At 39.7% G+C, this 18,997-nt stretch overlaps 1 protein-coding gene across 2 annotated transcripts in view; it reads left to right on the top strand.

Annotated features, from left to right (window-relative positions):
• Window positions 1-14,238, top strand: part of COLEC10 (collectin subfamily member 10) — a 39,219-nt gene extending 24,981 nt beyond the window's left edge. Inside the window, exons 4-6 of one of the 2 annotated variants that reach the window (XM_045453840.1) lie at window positions 7,733-7,786; window positions 9,428-9,523; window positions 11,620-14,238. In XM_045453840.1, coding sequence (XP_045309796.1) covers window positions 7,733-7,786; window positions 9,428-9,523; window positions 11,620-12,011 — 542 coding nt within the window. In that variant the 3' untranslated portion in view covers window positions 12,012-14,238. The remainder of the gene's footprint in view (window positions 1-7,732; window positions 7,787-9,427; window positions 9,524-11,619) is intronic. The other variant, XM_045453841.1, reaches the window with a different exon arrangement.
• The last annotated feature ends 4,759 nt before the right edge of the window (window positions 14,239-18,997 follow it).

The raw sequence follows: 18,997 nt of genomic DNA, 5'->3' as shown, positions 1-18,997 counted from the left end.
AAAGAGGGAGAGAGTCCCAAGCAGGATCCACACTGTCAGCACAGAGCCTGATGCAGGGCTTGAACTCACAAACCATGAGATCATGACCCGAGCTGAAATCTAGGTCAGACTTAACTGACTGAGCCACACAGGTGCCCCTACTGTCTCCCTCTGCTCCAGCTTCCTTCCATCAGACTTCTCTTTGTATCAGCTGCTTATGGGAGTGGACACAAGTATTCAGGGAGCTCGCCAAGAGGAATCTGAGTGGGGGAAAGAAACATTTAGTTTGGACTTCATGGGATATACTTACATAGTGTGCAGTTACTTCCAGGTACAATTAAGTTATTGCTAACAATTTCAGTGTAGGAATAGCTTCCAAGAATATTCCTACCACTTACTGCACAGATAGATCTATCTGAAGTCATGATGAAAAAGTGCAGAGATCCAATCATCACAAGAATGTGTCTTGGGACCCCAGCACAAGAAATGTGTGAGTTGCAGAAAAGAAACAACATTTGAAATGTACAGGGCAAGAGAGAGGCCGTGGAAAATTTTTCTAAATCCAACAGCTCCTATATGGAAAAGACTTTACAGAGGTGTTCTCAAATTTGACAATATTCTTTTTTTTTTTTAATTTTTTTTTCAACGTTTATTTATTTTTGGGACAGAGAGAGACAGAGCATGACCGGGAGAGGGGCAGAGAGAGAGGGAGACACAGAATCGGAAACAGGCTCCAGGCTCTGAGCCATCAGCCCAGAGCCTGACGCGGGGCTCGAACTCGGACCGCGAGATCGTGACCTGGCTGAAGTCGGACGCTTAACCGACTGCGCCACCCAGGCGCCCCGACAATATTCTTAATTTACATGCATCATCAATAATAAGTTGTAAAGGTGAAAGAAATTTCTTACATTATTAATAATGAAACAAAAGCCAGATTTCTGCTATAAGTCATGAGAAATTCACTTGCATTAATCCTTTAAGAATGACTACCTAAGGGGTGCCCACGTGGCTCAGTCAGCTAAGCATCCGACTTTGGCTTAGGTCATGATCTCCCAGTTTGTGAGTTTGAGCCCCATGTAGGGCCCTGTGCTAACAGCTCAGAACATGGAGCCTGCTTCAGATTCTGTGTCTCCCTCTCTCTCTGTCCCTCCCCTGCTTGCACTCTGTCTCTCTCTTTCTCTCTCAAAAGTAAGTAAACATTAAAAAAATCAAAAGGAGGGGCGCCTGGGTGGCTCAATCGGTTAAGCGTCCGACTTCGACTCAGGTCACGATCTCGCGGTCCGTGAGTTCGAGCCCTGCGTCGGGCTCTGGGCTGATGGCTCGGAACCTGGAGCCTGCTTCCGATTCTGTGTCTCCCTCTCTCTCTGCCCCTCCCCCGTTCATGCTCTGTCTCTCTCTGTCTCAAAATAAATAAATGTTAAAAAAAAAAATCAAAAAGAAAAAAAGAATGACTACTTGAGTCAAAAAAAAAAAAGAAAAAAAAAAAAGCAAACAACCACCACCAAAAAATTTAAAAAAAGAAAAAAAGAAAAGAAAAAGAAAAAACCACAAGACAAAACAAACGGGAGAGGTACCAAATTGAATAGGACTTTAGGGTCTTGATCTGGAGGAGAAGGGAACCACACTAAGATGAGCTATGCATTCTATTCTAATTTTCCTTTCAAGTTGTTCATCAATTCATGAGCGAGGCAGCACTATGAGACTAAGAAGCTCAAGCAGAAAGTTGCTCAAACTGAGTTGGTATTCAAGGCCTGCCAAAGAAGGGTGGCCCAGGAAAATGGTACTCTTTTTCATTTCAAAAATCAACATTTTCAGTTAGAACTCCAGAAATTCTGAAAAACACTGAATTAAACATAAACCCATTCACGTTTCAAAAACTATTAGCAAGCTAGAAATAGAGGGTAACATATTCAATATGAAAGAGAACATCAAAAACAGCAACAAAAACCCATTAAAAATCACACTCAATAATGAAACCTCGAACACTTCTCTCCTGAGATTTGGAGCCCTCATCACCAATTTAACCAGCATAATAGCAGTGGTTCTAGCTAGAGTAAAACTGCAAGCATGAGAGAGAAGAATCACAATCATTGGAAACAAAGAAATAAAAGGGTCATTATTTGCAGATGATGTGACCGCATGATCAGAAAATACAAAAGAATCTACAGATTGGGGTGCCTGGGTGGCTCGGTTGGTTAAGCGTCTGACTTTGGTTCAGGTCACAACCTCATGGTTCGTGGGTTCAAACCCTGAGTCAGGCTCTGTGCTGACAGTTCAGAGCCTGGAGCCTGCTTCAGAATTCTGTGTTTCCCTCTCTCTCTGCTCCTGCCCTGCTCTCTCTCTCTCTCTGTCTCAAAAACAAAATTTTAAAAATTAAAAAAAAAGAATCTACAGATTAACTATTTGTATTAAGTTTTTTACACAGTTTAGCCACACAAAAATCAATTTTGTTTCTACATACCAGAAACAGTTAAAAATGAAGTTAAAACGATGCCACTTATTACAGCATTAAAATTCTTAAATATCTAGGAACAAAGCTAAAAAAGAAGGTGCTTAGTCTTCTTCAACAAACAATACATAATGATAATGAGAGAAATTAATGAATGTTTGAAAAAATGGAACTAAAACTACATTCAGAGATTGAAACACTCAATATCGTTAAGATGATCAATATTGTTAACTTGATCCCCAAATTTATGTATCGATCAATGTTATCTCCATCAACATCCCAGAAGCAGCTCTCTTGGAATTTAATAAGCCAATTCAAAATTTATTTGGAAATGAAAGGCGCCAAGAATACCCAAAGACAATCTTAAAAAAGAAAAACAAAGCTGGGAGTCTGAATTTAAACATTTATTTTAAAGCTACATCCATCAAGATAGTGTTAATTTATGCAGAGATTGTTAAATACACCAATGAAAGGGAATGGAATATGCAGAAACAGACTCTTAAATTTGGTTTATGCAAAGTTGACATTACTTGGCAATGGGAAATGACGCATTTATCAATAAATAGTGAGAGGTCAATTGGATACTCATGAAAGCAGCCAAACATATGCAGGCCATAGGTATGAAAAAAGAATTATAGAGGCACAAATTTATTAATTAAAGTGTTATGATTATTAGTGAATTTTGTGGTGTTTGCCTACTTTTAAAGTTTAATGATTTGTTTTTATTTCTTATAAGTATTCATTTTTATACCACTTTTCTATTTGTAATTGTGTATTATTTTTCTTAAACAGGGCTCCCCAAATTGTAGAAGTTTCAGATAAAATGAATCATGGATCTGCCCCTGGCTATATCAGTTTCATGTAGCAACTAGTTAAGAGAAGGAAAGATGTAGCCAGAAAGTGGGATGCCGGACTTCAAGATTTCTGAGATATAGCCATGTTCAGTAAGGTTGAGATCCTAAGTATTTCCCTGGAGATGAGCAGAAGTGGAGGCGGAGGGAGAGTCATGCTCATGAACACGTCCAGAATTCAAGACTTCATTTTTCAGATTTAAGTGTGTCAAACACAGATGAGGCTCCAGCTAGGGGAATTGGAGTTCGTGATCTTGAATCAAGTCTTAAACCTTTCATAGAATAAGATGATGTGTCTTGGGAGGGTGGTAGATAACAGAGATGATGAAGAGTCGAGTTCAGTATGATTTTCTGAGCCTCAGTGGATGAATTTCCACAAATGTTGAACAAGTAACAGTCTGGAAATTATAGGGTTAACTAACCTTATCTTCTTTAAGACAATTCCATACCTGCATACCGTTATTACTTTATTCATTGTCATGGCTTATTAGCTGGTCTTTTTTGCCCCCTCTAGACTGTGAACTTCTGGAAGAACAAATGAATGAAAGATTTACTGGCTCTATTCGCTTAAAGATAAGCTCTATGTGGGGACCCTACCTTTTAATCATTTTTATCCTAGTGCCTATTGTACAGTGGAAACTTTCTAAATGTTTTTTGCATTAAGAATGAAAACGTGAATGATAAAATATTTTATTTCCTGTGATGTGGCCCTCTTTTTGACTCTTTGTTTCTATAAGTACTACTGTCCCTTAACATCGATTTCCACCATTCAGTAATTTCTTTCTCTTCCAGAGATATGCCATCAAAATTTATGAGCATGTCTCGCAGTTTAAAAAAAATTGAGGTTTAGTGTTCTGGCTCACCTGGATTAATTTCATTTTTAATCTGTACTTTGAAATTTATTGTCCTCATTTTGTCAGGGGCTCTTCTAAATTTTTCACTGACTCAGATTAATCTCAACTTTCTGGGATGACCTTGATGTTGTCACTTGCGTGGACAAGGTAGCTTTCTGGATGTCGATATTTCATTTTAGGAATAAGAGAGAATGATTTAGTACAGGCAAATTCAACCTCATAGCAAAATAAATGTTTTTACTTAAGGTCAATAATCCTTTTACAGTGGAAGCATTATGATTTTTTTGTTTGTTTGTTTTTTAAATACAACCTCTAATTCTTCAAGCTTAAGACAGTTATTACTGACACGTTCCCACTCATGGGCCAAAATAAGTTTTTGTGTATGGCCTTAAACCTGAATTCATTTTCAGGAAACAGGCATTGTAAGCTCACATCCTCCATGAACCAGCTAAGTATTTGGCAGAAGCTCACATTGGTTGAGCAGCCTCTATGGCTTAAGCACAGAGCTAATCCCATGAAAGATGACATTATCCAATGAATCCTCCTCAATAATCTTCTGATTTTAGGTGCCATTATTTTCACTTAAAAAATGAAGAAACAAAGGCTTAAAGAAATTAAGTAACCTGGGCACGTTTAGCTAGTGAGCGGCAGAGCCAGGATTGAAGCCCTGGTTTTTCAGACTGCCTTGGTTGTTCACTCTACCACACTGGTTTGACTTTCCCATCTGTCAAAAAAGGAAAGACATTCATGGGAAAATACTGTAAAGTAGTCACAGTGCTTACATCTGTAAACTTATATGCTTCCAAAAAATGCCATTTTTCAATTCAAAAATCCGTTTTCCACATTATTGGGATCCAGCTGAAGGCTCTTGCTTCAGTGAACATCTTCTCTGCCCGGATCCACGGCCATTTTGGCCGAAAACCCAGCAGGCATTTCCTTTATTTCATTCTGTGAGTAGGTAATAGTGATCGTGTCCCATTTCCTTGGTCTGCGATGTGTGCTTTGTTTTCCTTAAAACCCCATTACTTTTATAAAGCAAATACTCCATTTAGGCTTCTTTAATGTCCACCACTGGGTTTAGCCCAGAACTAGGATGATAGCAGGACTAGAGTCAACTTTCAGCCCATGTTGAATTGAAAGGGATCCACATATAAAGAAAACACACTGTTTTAAAAAGATAGCATATTAAACTATATTCATATGAACTTTTAAGTCCATATTGTGTCTTGTGGTGACAAGGACTTGGCATGCCTTTCAACTACTGAGAGCATTTTTTGAATACTTCACTTCCTTTCATTAAATCATTGGTTCACTCATTTGGGAAGCACCATGAACTAGGGAGTCAGAAATGATTGGGTTTCAATGCCAGCACTGCCACTGAATTGCTAGATGTCCATGAACAAGTTATTTTGCCTCTAGGATCCTCCATTCTTTCAGCTGTAGAATAAAGATAATGATAATAGCTAGCTTAATGGATTTAACTTGATAATATCTATAATAATATGAATATCTATAAAGTATCTGGAACAGTACTTACAAAATGATTGGCACTTAGCAAAGGCATATTCCTTTCTTCCATTAATATGTCCTCAAATTCTATTTTTACCTTTAACAATTTACATAAAAGAGGAATGGAGGCATTTGCAGGACACAACTTAGGTGTGAGCAGATCAGTCTTCCTCATCAGGGTGCACGGCATGTTTCCCATGCTTTTTCCAGTGTACCTCTGTTGGACATTGTCCCCTAACTTGCTCCCATCTTCACCTGCTGAAGTTCTTCAGAACCAAGCTCCAGTGCTGTCTTCTTCATCCCTCCAGCTGAAGTACTGCCTCGTCTACCTCCCCCAACCAGAGGATGTTATCTCTGTCCAATGTTCAATGTCTCTCTTACAGCATTTATCACATTCTGTTGTCATGGATTTCATCATTGCCTTATTTCATTCAAGTGCAAGTTCTGAGGCTTCCTCCTACACACTTAAATTGCATTTTGGGTTTCAAAGACTGCTTTTTCTCTTTGGGGAGCCCATGAACGTCTGGAATCCCTGTAAAAAGAAGTGTCCACATAGGTCAATTTGGAAATGTTCAGCAAATTCCTGGGGCCTGGGCAAGCGGGCTTTCCTGAAAGATCAACAGTCAATACATACAGGACTCCTTTTTTTTTTAATCTTTGTTTTTGAGGGAGATAAAGAGACAGAGTGAGAGTGGGGAAAGGGCAGAGAGTGAGGGAGACACAGAATCTGAAGCAGGCTCCAGGCTCTGAGCTGTCAGCACAGAGCCTGACACTGGGCTCGAACTCACCAACTGTGAGATCAGGACCCAAGCCAAAGTGGGACGCTTAACGGACTGAGCCACTGAGGCGCCCCCAATATGTACAGGACTCTTAATGAAAGGCACTCAGCAGACAGTGATGAAAAGAATAGCTAATGAGCAGGCAACATGGGCCACCCTACGGGTTTTAGAGTGGCTCCCATTTTTTTCCCTTTTGCTGGTAAAGGATGGGGTTAGGTAGAACCTTCATGCTGACTCCATTTCCATTCATATTGCCCCTTTGGGGCACATAACTAATTCCCTGGACTCACCAAACTCCTACAGAGATAAGCCCCATACCCTTCTGGCCTGGATGACCTTCACCCTATATTCATCCCTCCCAAATTCCTTTTTTTTTTTTCTTTCTTTTTCTAGTTCACCATTGAAGCATAAACTCTATTTTACTTCTATCAGGGACTTCTCTTTTGATTCTCAAGAACTTCAGCCAAACATTTCCTCTTGGAAATCAAAAGCTTTTGCTTTCAATTATTGTGTCTGATGTAGGCTTCAAGGGCTTATTTTGAAGTTGAAAAAAAAAATCAACATGTTTTTTCCTCTCTGCTTTAATACTCCTGATTCTCTGAGAGTTATTTTGTGGATGCCTCTGACTGAATAAGAAAATGGACACATACAAAGAAGAGCAGAAGAGAAAATTATCAAGGTTGATATTTTGGCGTAATATATTTGACACAGCTTTATATTACAGATATTTGCATACATCACATCTTTTCCAAAATGTATAAACCCCTTCAAGTCAGAAGTTTAATCTTGTCTCTCTTTATACCTTCTCAAAGTACCAAGCTTTTTGTCTTGCACAGTGTTAAGTAATAAATAGTAAATATTTGAATTAAATTGGAAAAGCACAATATATGTTTTTGAGAAGCCAAGGGTGAAGCCATATGGGAGAATTGGGGCACCACAATGTGCTAATCAACTGATCCAGGTATACAAAACAATGGTGCTTTTAAAGTTAAAAATATGCAGAGCATTGTATTAGCCTTTCTCAGAAGGCCACGTTAGTAGGGCAGGTGACACAAGTTTAAATGTTCCCTACCCATTCTATCAGAATTCTACATTCATTCTAAATAAATGATGACTTGTTCGATTAGTCGTACCTGTGCAGCCAACGCAAAATCAAATTATTTACATAAAACCAAAGAATATTAGTTGGCAACACTACAAGTGAAATTCAAAAACTGTTTCCTATGATTTTAGGTGTATAAGATATTGTCTGCCAGAAACAATCTGCCATTTTAGTTAATTGTTCTTTTCATGGTGATTGTTTTTATTCAGGTGACAAAGGGGAAAAGGGTTTGCCGGGGATCCCAGGAGGAAAAGGCAAAGCAGGTAAGGCTTGATCATTTTTCTCTTCAATGTCTGGCATCATTCCAAATATATTCATCTTTAAAAATAAATACATTTTTATGAAAGAAAAAAATAGTCCTCTCGGTGCTTAACCTGGTTTTACTCGGGCTGGGGGAAAGGAAAGAAGGGAACTTTCCTCTCCATCTGCTGGTGACTTTCCAAGCCCTGGGGAAGGGAGTGATGGCACATTCCATCCCAGTCATGCTTAGTGGGAGAAGCAAACCCAGCACGTCAGGAAGCAGCCCTCATTCTCCCAGAGCCAGAGGAAAATCCACCGTGGCCATGGCAGTGGGACCGAAGCGGCGTTCCCTGCATTCTACCGGCATCTCAACCAAACGGAGGGGAGGCCCGCAGCAAACTGGCCTGATCCAGAGAGACCCCATGGGTACAGGACACACCTTCGGTGGCCAGAAAGAGTCTTCCTGAGTCCTGAAAGACTTTTGTTTCCAATGCTTTGTGCAGGGAAAGTGGGTAGATTGCTTCAAGGGGAGCTCACAGAGGTGCAGTGAAGACTAATTGTAAGAACTGTTTTAAATTCCTTATATTTAACTGTGAACACGGATAAATAAAGCCACAGATTCCCCCCCACCTTCGGCTAATAAAATTTTTTTGCTTCTCAATTGCCAAAAAAGAAGGCAAAAGGAACTGATTACACGAAGCAGCCATTAAATAGAAAAAGGGAATCATTTGAATTTCACATCACTTCCCTTACAATTCTTTCTCTGCCTCGGCATCAGCAGGTAGTTGAAAAGGTAAATGAGCAAAGCGGGAATGAATGGTGGAAATTAAAATCAGAGTTAATCCACAAATGGGGGGACTGCCTCTTGAAATTATAAGTTGAATCTATTCACAAGATTTAAATTTAGTCCTTGAAACATTCAAGGATCATTCAAGCTATACTTGAAATGGATAATCAAAATTACCATTTGATTTCATCATGAAAGTTTTCTCCTGTCTTGGGAGAGTTGTGTGAGCCAGTGAGCAATGCAGTAACAGAAGAGAAGACTGGCTAGAAGTTTGTTTTAAGAAAGCTGTAAAGATTCTATTTTGAGATTGGATGGGCACATTCTGTGTTCAACAAAAATGCCAAGTGGTCCACAGTGTGTGTGCAGTGGTTTGCCACAATTTACTCTTCACTTTAAAAATCTGGCTTAGGGCTGTGTTTTAGCTCATCTAAAATACTTCAAAAGATACTCTGTAAATTCCTGAAGACAATGTCAATTGGAAGCTTTGTTTTACTTATTTATTTTTTTATTTTTCTTATTTTTTTATTTTTGAGACAGGGAGAGACAGAGCATGAACAAGGGAAGGTCAGAGAGAGGGAGACACAGAATCTGAAACAGGCTCCGGGCTCTGAGCGATCAGCACAGAGCCCGACGCGAGGCTCGAACTCACGGACCGCGAGATCATGACCCGAGCCGAAGTCAGCTGCTTAACCGACTGAGCCACCCAGGCACCCCTGGAAACTTTGTTTTAAATAAAAGACTAAAAGTATAGCCATTCACAGAAAGACACAGCCAGACTAGGAAAAGATGATAGTAAATATTGAGAAGGGAGTCATTGTCCTTTCCAACTGAACTATGTGTACTTCAACATGAATTCACAGTTTTTGTCATTTCAAAGGCACTGTCTGTGATTGTGGAAGATACCGGAAAGTTGTTGGACAACTGGATATTAGTGTTGCTCGCCTCAAGACATCTATGAAGTTTGTCAAGAATGGTGAGTACAGGGGCACCTGGGTGGCGCAGTCGGTTAAGCGTCCGACTTCAGCCAGGTCACGATCTCGCGGTCCGTGAGTTCGAGCCCCGCGTCAGGCTCTGGGCTGACGGCTCAGAGCCTGGAGCCTGTTTCCGATTCTGTGTCTCCCTCTCTCTCTGCCCCTCCCCCGTTCATGCTCTGTCTCTCTCTCTCTGTCCCAAAAATAAATAAGCGTTGAAAAAAAAAAAAGTTTTTAAAAAAAGAATGGTGAGTACATCCTCTTTTGCTTTATGCTGTCAATTCAACCTCTTTCAACACTGTAATTCCAGTATTCAAGAATACAATTCCAAAGTATTTCCAGTATTTTAGCGGCAAATACCTTGGGTCAGGCAAAGGCCTACTGAGACAGTGTCACCACTTTGCAGGTCTCTCAAATGCTAATTATCCCTTCAGACTCCAGGACACTACCTACATATATTCATACATAATACATTCATTTGCCTATGGATAGAAAAAGATACTTTTTGGAGAAAAGGGAATGGAGAAAAGGGCAGAGTTTAGCAAGCCATGCCTTAAGAATCAAAAAGGACAGGAAGAGTCCAACAGAGTTAGCATCTCAGAAAAGAGAAGTAATAGTAAAAACAATAGCTACTTTCTTGAGAATTTGAAATAGTGATCGCCATGTGGGTATTATGTTTACACTGAAGCTTAGAGAAATTACCTTGCCCATAGATACAGAGCTCATTAACAGGGGAGCGGGGATTTGACTGTGGGTTTCACTGATTCCTCTACCCTTAATACAAACCAACAGATCATTACGTGTTTCTCAGAACTGTGCAACTTCCCACGCTAGCCATTTTTGTTATCCCTGGTCCATTTCCCCATTGTAGTTAGCAGTGAAACCCTTAAAGTAGGGCCTATGTGTTCTCTTCAGAGACAGTATGAATGAAGAATCTATGGTAGTTACAGTTGAAATTGGTTTCCTTTGCTACACTTTTATTTACTGTAATCCAACTACGTTTGTTGTACATTATTAGAAACACACATATGCCATCTGTGTTCCTCTTCATCTTGTAAACTACTCTTAGAGATGTTGTCTCTGACATGACTTGGATTCTCATGAAAACCCCAGACCCTTGAGGTTCAACACAGAGCAACAGTTTTTGATCTGTATTGGCATGGTCACAGATTTCTTGGCAAATTTCAATTTATAGACCCTAAGAAATATATGCAGATGTCCCTGAAGCCTAAAACATATTTACCGTATTATGAGCTCAGGATGATTCTGAGTCCCCAATTCTGCCCTGAATCTTATTCAGTAGCTCAGTACTTCATGTATCTGGAGTGAACTATGGACAATTTCAATCTATGTACACGTTCATAGCCCAGAAATTCGGCCCCAAACGGACACATTTCTGCATTATTCCGATATCCGCTTGATAAGCTTTTACCATCCTGGGCACTATTGCAGGCTCTGAGCCTACAGAGTGGTAAAGACACAGACATTGTCCTCAAGACACTCATAGTTTAATACACGAGACATACAGACAAATCATTAGACTGGAATGCACTGAGGGATACACAAGAGAAATAGCCAAGAGCAGTGGAAACGTGGGGAAGGTGCACAAGAGCCCTGTGTCTGTGCGGGGACGTTAGAAAAGCTCGTACAGGAGAAAATACTTCCACTTAGATCTAATTGACAAGGAGTTTTCCAGGTAAATCAGTGAGAAGACTTCCCAGGCATAAAAGTCATTGAAGTGGAAGAGAGAAGGACAGGCTGTTGGACTCTGTATGGCAGAGCGTAAAGTAGGACGGGAGAACAGTCTGAGAGGAGCTCAGCGCAGTTCATATGACAAGTCTTTGTCAAAACAGTCTCTTCTTCACAGTCGTGTGGGAAGTTAAGGAGGAAGGACAAGGAGGGCAAATGGGAAGTCTTTGTTCTCCATTTGATAACTACGAGGGTGATAAAAATATTAAACCAGTGCCTACCTCATAATAGGGGCTTGCAAAATAATTGTTGAGCATCGAATACACGAATTTAATCACAGCAATATTATATACTTGCTTTTTCCCTTTTTGACATACATAATCGTGCTCATCTTTTCCTCTCTGCCAAGTCATCGCAGGGATTAGGGAAACTGAGGAGAAATTCTACTACATCGTGCAGGAGGAGAAGAACTATAGGGAATCCCTGACCCACTGCCGGATCCGGGGTGGGATGCTGGCCATGCCAAAGGACGAAGCTGCCAACACCCTCATTGCCGACTATGTTGCCAAGAGTGGCTTCTTCCGGGTGTTCATCGGGGTGAACGACCTTGAGAAGGAGGGACAGTATGTGTTCACAGACAACACTCCACTGCAGAACTACAGCAACTGGAGAGAGGGGGAGCCCAGTGACCCCTACGGTCATGAGGACTGTGTGGAAATGCTGAGTTCAGGCAGATGGAACGACACAGAGTGCCATCTTACCATGTACTTTGTCTGTGAGTTTGTCAAGAAGAAAAAGTAACTTCCCTCGTGCTACACAGTTGTTCTTTCTCTGCGACTACCATTGCAGTTATTTTTATCCATCCTTTTCTTTCTAATTATGCCAAATTCATTCTGACTCAAAACAAGTAGAAAATGCTGAACTGAGGTTTGGAATCTCCATTGCTGTCGTCTTCTCTGATGATCTTGAACATTTCCATACACAGTATATTATTGAGTCAGTAGCTCACCGAGTTACATGGATCCTGAGAGAGAGTTTGAATTACTAGTTGTGCAGAATGTGGCTATCCATGTGTCAGATGAAGTGTTCTCTTGGCATTTGCTCCGCTGTCTCTCCTTAGGTTCCTAAACCACTGTCCATTTAACCCAGTGGATAATTGGACAGCTGGTTGGTGATGATTAGGCTAACTTACCCTTGCTCAAAGCCAGATGCATGGGAAGGCCTTCTGCTAGGGGTGCAGAGATGTTATCTGTCTTTGAAGCCAAGATCCCCTATTCTTGTAGTGGTCACCCATCATGCCTGTAGCCACACTTGCAAGGTCCTCTTGTTTGCTCGGATATAAGATTATTTTCATCCCCAAGCCTCTGTATGTGAAACTTCTAGCCCATGACCTGTTCCAGACCGTAAGGAATCACACAGAGAACTGTGCTTCTGATTAACAGCGTTCACTGAGATCTACCAGGAAGTTGCTTTGGTCTCTTTCTATAGGCCCACAACTTAATCCTAGGGCTCCAGGTTCTGACTCTGATTTGAGGAAAGGGGAACTTTAGAAATTGAAAAGAAAAAGGAAGGGAGAATTTTTTCCCAAACAATATTATTTGTAAACCTGTTAAATTGCCCCATGCTACTAATATCGCTCCATTTTTCTGTGTCTTGGGTTTATCCATAACAACTTTCTTCCCCGTAGGCATGGGGAACAAAGGAAGGAGTTTGTGAAACTTTCAGAAAACTCTAGAAGCTTCAAGGTGCTACTAATGTCAAATTGCTAGGTCCTCTCCTTCTTGCCTCTAATATATCACTTATGGTGACATTTCATGGGAGACCTTTTACTTTCCATAACTGTATGTTATAAAAACCCCATACCAGAGATGCTCTTTGTCATGCTCTGACATCATAGGAATGTGGCGGGTGTGGAGCTTGGAACTTGCCTAGAACTCACATTTATTGAGCTGGTAAAATTCTACTTTGAACTGCAAATCAAAACTCAAAGCAGCTTTCGTTTCAAATTTGAAAATAATATAGTCAACAAAACTCTAGATTTTCCCCCTTCTAAACTGCTGCGCCAGTTATAGTTTGTGACATATGATCAGACTATTCAAAATGCTGGCAAAATGGTTAATGAAATAAGAGAAACAGATCAACAACATATGTTCACCTTCAACCATCTGTCCATGATTTCACCCATGACTAACTGGTTATGAGATAAGATTTAATTAGGTTATTTCTGTGGGTTTATTGAGAGTCACAGACTCAGGTCCTACAGGGGCCATACAAGATGACATAAATAAATCAAGCGGAACGGGTGGGGATCCCAGTGCTGAACACAGCTTATTCTCCTAAAGAAACCGGCTGCTCCTCAGTCACTGCTGTTTTTCCTATGGAAGATCCAATATCACTACATGCTCTGATATTTCAAGAGAAGTCAGAAACCTGCAACTTCATAATGTATATCCATATTTGGAAATACTGCAATCAGTCCATTTTTAGCCGAAATATCTAAGTTATACAAAACAGTCTCCTAGCCAAAAGGCTGAACTTTTCATTTCTCACCTCTGAGGAAAAGTTCTGAAGGTTCTAACCATGTCGAATGTCATTAGGATACAATGACATCAAAGTCAAGGTCTCCCATTTGTACTTCAATCAGTTCAGCTCAATTACAGGAATTTGTTCAGGGTTTGCCATTGATCAAGTTAATAAACTTGTTACTTAATCAGACTTTTGAGAATGTGGCATATGATATTTGGAAGGCAAGACAGTTTAATAAAAATTACAAAGCAGACACTATATCAAAGCCAGTAACCTTGGATGGAGCCTAAGGAACAAGAACCTAGAAACAGTTGGAGGAAAAGAAAGAAATAAGAAGAAAGGAGAGAAAGAATGGACAGCAAGCATTGCTTAGAGGTCACTTGCAGTGAGATCCATATTCTGATTTGTTCTAAGTGGCAGAAATATGAATATTTATTGTGTGTACTGTAAGCACTATTAGTTATTATTATCATTGTTACTATTAAAACATTTCTTTCAATGACTCATCTTTGCTGCCAATGCTTTTAAGAGAAGATGACAGAATGTCTAAGGTACCACACATTTAGATTTACTAAAAACTTGCTTCAGTTTTATGAAGCCCTATGTGCTTTACAAAATAACAAAATAAATTCCCTTACACACCATTTCTCATTTGGTCCTGATACGCTTTGTGCAGTAGGAAGGGAAGACATTTTGCTGCCATTTTCACAACGAGAATACTGAAACCCAAGAAAGCTAACCAATTTACCAAAGTCAATTCATTTGGGAGAAAAAAAAGACCAACCTACTGATCAAAACTGCCAATCCAGTGTTCTCTCCAGTGTTCTCTCCAGCCTGTTTACTGATCATGTTAAATGGAAGCTCATTCATGATTCTCTCATGATAGTGGGCACTCAAATTATCTCTCTTGATTACTTTCCAAAGCTAAAGATTAGAGTCAATTAACAGACATGCTGGAGATAGAGAAACTTGCCTTACAAATTTGGTGTTCACTAGCTTATTTTTTAATTCATAAATGTCTTTACATGGCCTTAGTGCTGGGGAGGTGACTTAGTACGACCTCCCTATAGTTTTGCAGATAACTACTGCTAAAGGAAAGCAAAACAGATATATGAAAATCAAGATCTGCTCAAAGTAAAGATGAAAAAATAATTTATTTGCCCCATAAAATTCATAAGAACTCCCTTAAATAATTAGCATTTAAAATCAATTTTATTCTCAAAAAGTTAAGTTTATACTCAACTTTTCAGGGGTACATCTGTGTACCTCCCAAAGACTACATAGAGTTTCTATGGGAAGAAAATTTTAAAAATACATTGACAACTTCACAGCACTACCTTCTCAGAGGAACACATTCCATAACTAGGTGAGAAGAAATATCATTGAGTTATTGCCCAAACACTGTGGAAAGATGTATACCCAGAGTTGAGACATATATAACTGACATTGATTACCCTTTGGACACCTCACCCATAAAAACTTGGCATTAAAAATATATGTGTATTTTGTCCTGCTTAGATATATATTAACCAAATATGGGCTGATTTGATTGTTACTAACCAACTAATTTTCAGCTCTCTGGATTGCATACTTTGAGACAATAAGATATCTATTGAATAGGAAAGGTTAATTAAATAGCAGCACCCACTACATCGTCAACAGATTTGAGACTAAATGTCTGCAGGTATTATCGCTAATAAAAAAATTATGGGGCGTCTGGGTGACTCAGTCGGTTAAGCTTCTGACTCGAGATTTTGGCTCAGGTCATGATCTTGAGGTTCGTGAGTTCAAGCCCCACTTCAGGCTCCATGCTGGCAATGTGGAGCCTGCTCGGGTCTGTCTGTCTGTCTGTCTGTCTCTCTCTCTCTCTCTCCCTTTTCCTCTTCTTCTCTTTCTCAAAGTAAATAAATAAACTTAGAAAAAGGAAAGAAAATCATGATGGGATTCCATGTAAAACCCTGCAGCTTTGAGTATCACTTTAAAAGTAAAAATCCAAGGATGCTTGGATGGCTCAGTCAGTTAAGAGTCCGACTTTGGCTCAGGTCATGATCTCACAGTTTGTGGGTCCAAGCCACGCCTTGGGCTCTGTGCTGACAGCTCAGAGCCTGGAGCCTGCTTTGGATTCTGTGTCTCCCTCTCTCTCTGCCTCTCCTCTGCTGGTTCTCTCTCTCTCTCTCTCTCTCTCTCTCTCTCTCTCTCAGAAATAAATACAAATTTTTAAAAAATTATAAATCCAGATCTGGTGTCATGATGTCTTGAATTCCAATGCCAACTGTGCCACTTATTAGCCCTATTAAGGAGGAAATTTCCATGCTCTAAACGTCATTTTCCTAATCTGTATAATTCCTCCACAGAGTACTGTGACAATTAAAGACAGGATGTGTAATGAGGTAAGAACCAGGGTATCAGCCAGGCACATTACAGGGGTGCGATAAAACATGACCATTACTATCAGCCACATGTTGAGAAGAAACAAGTCATATTCTAAGATACAGGTTTCCCCCTAGTATCCGAAAGTAGAGCATTCCCATGAAACCTTTTTGTGAACTGAAATGGTGTGAAGAAACAATTACCATTAATGTATATGGAATATTTTTTGAGCGTTCCAGACCTAAAAAAAAAAAAAAAAAAAAAAGATCACCTGTCTTAGGCTTTTTTGATGCCTTTGGACACATCTTGCTAATGATCCGCAAAATAAATCGAGGTAAAGCCTAGATGCTCATGGGCACACGTCAAAGCTCTGGCGGTTGATGCTGAGATGTTGAGTGTAGGTCACAAGGGACGGAGCTTGGTGGGATGACTCCCGCTCCTCAGGGTGTGGCTCCTTCTCTCCCAGCTCCTGCAAGACCAACGCTGAATGCTGTGGTCACTTTTCAGATTTTTTCCCGGGGAAGTGAAAATTCTCTGCAGATTCTTTCAGTTAGTGAAAGCAGATACTAATGTAGGTCTTCTGTAAAAGCAAAGTGGCACAATGTGAACTTTCTTAAAGTGGGGGATACCTATATACATTTTATATACAAAAAATTACTTGAGTGAAAAAATATATGTATACAGCATATATGCTATATGCATGTATTTCTGTACACATTATACACATATATACACATTATATATATGTGTGTGTGTATATATATATATATGAATGTGCTGTATATGTGTGTCTGTGTATGTATACACAGGCAGATAACTTTTCTTATCCTCATTTCTAGAGAAAATTTTCATCCTCAGGGCAGTGAATAAACTTGCTGATTAGAATTAGTGTTGAGTTTCATAACTGGATATGATTGATTCCTAAAATCATTTCTACTTTTCCTAAGATGCGGTTCATCTGAACTCATGTTGATCACATAAAAAAGTAACTATTTTTTAAAAATTAAAAAGGAAACCATCACCTTGAGGTTGTAAGCCTTCATCATCTAGCTGCGTCCCTTAAAATTTGAAGGGAAAATAGTCATGTCCTTTAGAGTGAAGATTAAAGGAAAGGAACCATTTGCCACAGATATTCTATACACAAATCTTTCTCTGAATATAGGAATTTCTTTCACTGCACTTGTAACAGATGGTAATACAATCCATATTTGAATGGTTTTGGTAATTCGTTAACCCCATTAGAGAAATTTTCCTGATGGTGAACTAAAATCTTCTTCCTTCTAATTCCCACCCATCGTCCTTGTTATGGTCTCTGCTGTTTATATCTCTGAAAGTTCTGGCCCAGAGACAAGCTAGAGCAGGTACTTAATGAAAGTACGAATCAGGGCAGGGAGAACTGTCCTCACTATGGCACTGACTACTAAGGTGGATATCCAGTTTCACACGTTTCTTTAAACCTAGATGGTATTCTCCACATTCAATGAATTCAAATTTTTTTGGTGAGGCATGAGGGGCACAGAGGTAGAGTATGAATGGTGTTCGAAGTCATGTGGGGCATCTCAGTCATAAACAATCTATTTATTAGGAAGGTGCATGGGTGCACAGGGTTCAACCCCAGGAAGGATACTGTTAAAAGGCAGATGGTGGGGGAAGTCCTCGATGAGAGGGTTCAGAGCAGGTGTCCCAATGCTAGTGGGAGAATGAAGTCAAAATCAGAATCTATGTGCATAGAGCCTACACGATGAGCAATTGGCCTGGGTGGATAGTAGAGTTCATTAATTTATCAAATATATTTACGGAGCATTGAATATGTGTTAAGTGGCAGGCACTATGATAAGGCTGGAGACACAATGGAAAAGAAGACAAATCGGATTTCTAGACTGATGGGCAGAACTTCCCTCATGCTCATTGAACATCAAGTCTACCATGCTGAGGCCCAAGATTTATTCCATTGTCAGGGATGGAATATATAAATCTATCCTATTTTTATGTGTACTTCCTCTTCAACATAACACCTCTTCAAAGATCTACTGAAATAAGTTGGGCAAGGAATTTTCATGTCACAATACCACATTACCCTTTCTCAAAGAGTAACATAGACACATTCCTTTGAATACATTTACACATCCATTTTAACTGACTCATTTTGAGGTGAACAAAAAGCTCTCATATCAGTGTCTACGCTCACCCACATCACTTCCTCACAAAAATAGAATGTATCCTTGAGGTTGTGCATAAATGAGCATTGATACCTGGTAAATGTCCTCTTGCCTTATTTTTTCCTGGCGACCTATAGCTGACCTTCAGTGAAACTCAGATTTGCCATAGATTGTCACTTTCATAATAAAATAGGGACACTTAGGAGGAAGGGACGAGAAGTGAGTCAGACATTTTGCAATTCATTAAAATGTGAGTACAGCAACCCCAAATTAATCACTATGTTAGCCTCTGCATTTGAGAGATAATGGAGATTAATGTGTGTCCACGCAATTTTAAAGCTATATGACCCTTTGGCACATGTATTTTTCACTTTAAAGCCCTTAAGCAGACTAATTTATCAATAGGTAACACTTACTCTTTGTGTAAACCTGATTGGTGGGCCTTTGGGAGAGGGGATGGAGATGAGGACTGTCTACAGTCAACCCCTGGATATATTGATAGAATGTCAGCTCCAGGGACGAGTACTCATAAGCTCTTTCATGATGTGTGAAAAGCCCAGGCAGGCATAGGAACATTTTCTAAGTCTTGAGAAACTGAGGTAAGGAGAGATGTAATTGCAAACACATTTAATTGAAATCTAATAAAGTCTAGATGAATATTTTGATTAAGTACAGTTAACATGGCAAAGAATTATGGGAGACTCATCTCATAGTAGATAATAATTTCACATG

Source organism: Leopardus geoffroyi, chromosome C3 (genome assembly GCF_018350155.1).
Source record: "Leopardus geoffroyi isolate Oge1 chromosome C3, O.geoffroyi_Oge1_pat1.0, whole genome shotgun sequence".
Lineage (NCBI taxonomy): Eukaryota > Metazoa > Chordata > Mammalia > Carnivora > Felidae > Leopardus > Leopardus geoffroyi.
The sequence above is the reverse complement of the archived record's forward strand: the minus strand, read 5'-3'. Positions and strand labels throughout refer to the sequence as shown.